The sequence below is a fragment of the Myotis brandtii genome, unplaced genomic scaffold, assembly GCF_000412655.1.
Source record: "Myotis brandtii unplaced genomic scaffold, ASM41265v1 scaffold207, whole genome shotgun sequence".
Classification (NCBI taxonomy): domain Eukaryota; kingdom Metazoa; phylum Chordata; class Mammalia; order Chiroptera; family Vespertilionidae; genus Myotis; species Myotis brandtii.
In genome coordinates this window covers 47,922-49,424 of record NW_005357736.1, presented here as the reverse complement: position 1 = coordinate 49,424, position 1,503 = coordinate 47,922, and the positions used below count along the sequence as shown (strand labels likewise).

The following is a 1,503-nucleotide window of genomic DNA, read 5'->3' as shown; positions in this document are numbered from 1 at the left end:
CACACAGATCCCAGGCTTCCCATGCACACAGATCCCAGGCTGCCCATGCACACAGATCCCTGGCTCCCCATGCACACAGATCCCAGGCTGCCCACGCACACAGATAGATCTCAGGCTCCCCATGCACACCAGGCTTCCTGAGAACCTCAAGGGGGAGGGAGGGCCATGGCCGGCCCCTGTCTCCAGGCCCCAGGCCAGGCTTTGTCCCCAGGCTCTCTGGGAGGTGGTGGTGCCTCATTCTTGAAGGATGAGCAAGAACAAGACAAGCAGCTGATTCATGGGGTTAAGACAGGGCAGCCTACAGGGTAGATAGGAGGCAAGGCCGCTAGGTGAGGGCTTAGCCTGGGGGGGCGCTGGGAGCCCCTGAAGGCCTGGGAACAGGGTGGGGGTGGGCTGGTGTCAGACCTGAGGGGCGGAGCCTTCTGGCAACTGTGCTGTGGGCGGGCTGGAGCCTGATCCAGGGGCCGAGCTCTGATGCCCCGTGTGTCCTGTGCAGACCTTGAACGCGCTGCTGGCGGTGGGGCCTGGGGCGGGAGAGACCCAGGGCGTGCCTGTGAAGGTGCTGGACTGCGACACCATCTCCCAGGCCAAGGAGAAGATGCTGGACCAGCTCTGCAAAGGCCTGCCGCTCGCCCAGAGGCCGGACTCCCGCACCCTGGATGTCGGTGAGGGCGGAGGGGTGGCCGGGTCCTGAGTCCGCGTTGGGCTTGTCTGGGCCGGGCCTGGACCTGCTCGGGGTCACCTGGGGTCCCCGGGCTGTTGGGTGTAGTGAGTGGGGACTTGCAGGAGGTGAGCCTCAGGGGATGGGGGGGCCGCCAGGCGGTTTCCAGGCCGAGAGGTGGATTCCAGGTCGCATGCTCCTGGTCCTTGGCGAGGTTGGGGGGGGCTGCCCCCGGTGGAGGGCTGTGTCCCCTGGAGGAAGGGACAGGCTCCGGGTCCTGGACCAAGCCCCACCTTCCCCTTGCAGAGTGGCGGTCCGGGGTGGCCGGGCACCTCATCCTTTCTGACGAGGATGTGACTTCCGAGGTCCAGGGTCTGTGGAGGCGCCTGAACACCCTGCAGCATTACAAGGTGCGGGGGGAGGGAAGCTGGAGGAGGGGTCTGTGGGGCGGCTGGCGGAGGGGTCACCAGCTGTGGTCAGCAGGTCCCGGACGGAGCGACCGTGGCCCTGGTCCCCTGCCTCACCAAGCACGCCCTTCGGGAGAACCAGGACTACGTCCCTGGAGAGAGTGAGTGCCCCCCCGCCCCACCCCCGTGCTTGCTCTGCCCGGCAGTGGTGCCCGGCAGTGGTGCCCGGCAGTGGGGAAAGGACCTGGACCCCAGTGGGCCTGTGTCTGCCTCCATTCCACCCAGAGGAGCCTCCCCAGGTGCCCCCCACCCCGGGAGTTGGCAGGACCCCGGCTCAGGGGAGGGGCCCCTGACAGGCGTTCTGGCGCAGGGACCCCCATGCTGGAGGACGTGGATGAGGGGGGCGTCCGGCCCTGGCACCTGGTCAAGCCCAGC

General features: G+C 67.8%; 1 protein-coding gene across 1 annotated transcript in view; it reads left to right on the top strand.

The window, feature by feature from the left end:
- Positions 1 to 1,503, top strand: part of PLXNB1 (plexin B1) — a gene marked incomplete at its 5' end in the record, with an annotated part of 26,770 nt that overhangs the window by 21,299 nt on the left and 3,968 nt on the right. Inside the window, 3 exons of the mRNA XM_014538976.1 lie at positions 212 to 282; positions 497 to 665; positions 968 to 1,071. Of these exons, the coding sequence (XP_014394462.1) occupies positions 212 to 282; positions 497 to 665; positions 968 to 1,071 (344 nt within the window). The remainder of the gene's footprint in view (positions 1 to 211; positions 283 to 496; positions 666 to 967; positions 1,072 to 1,503) is intronic.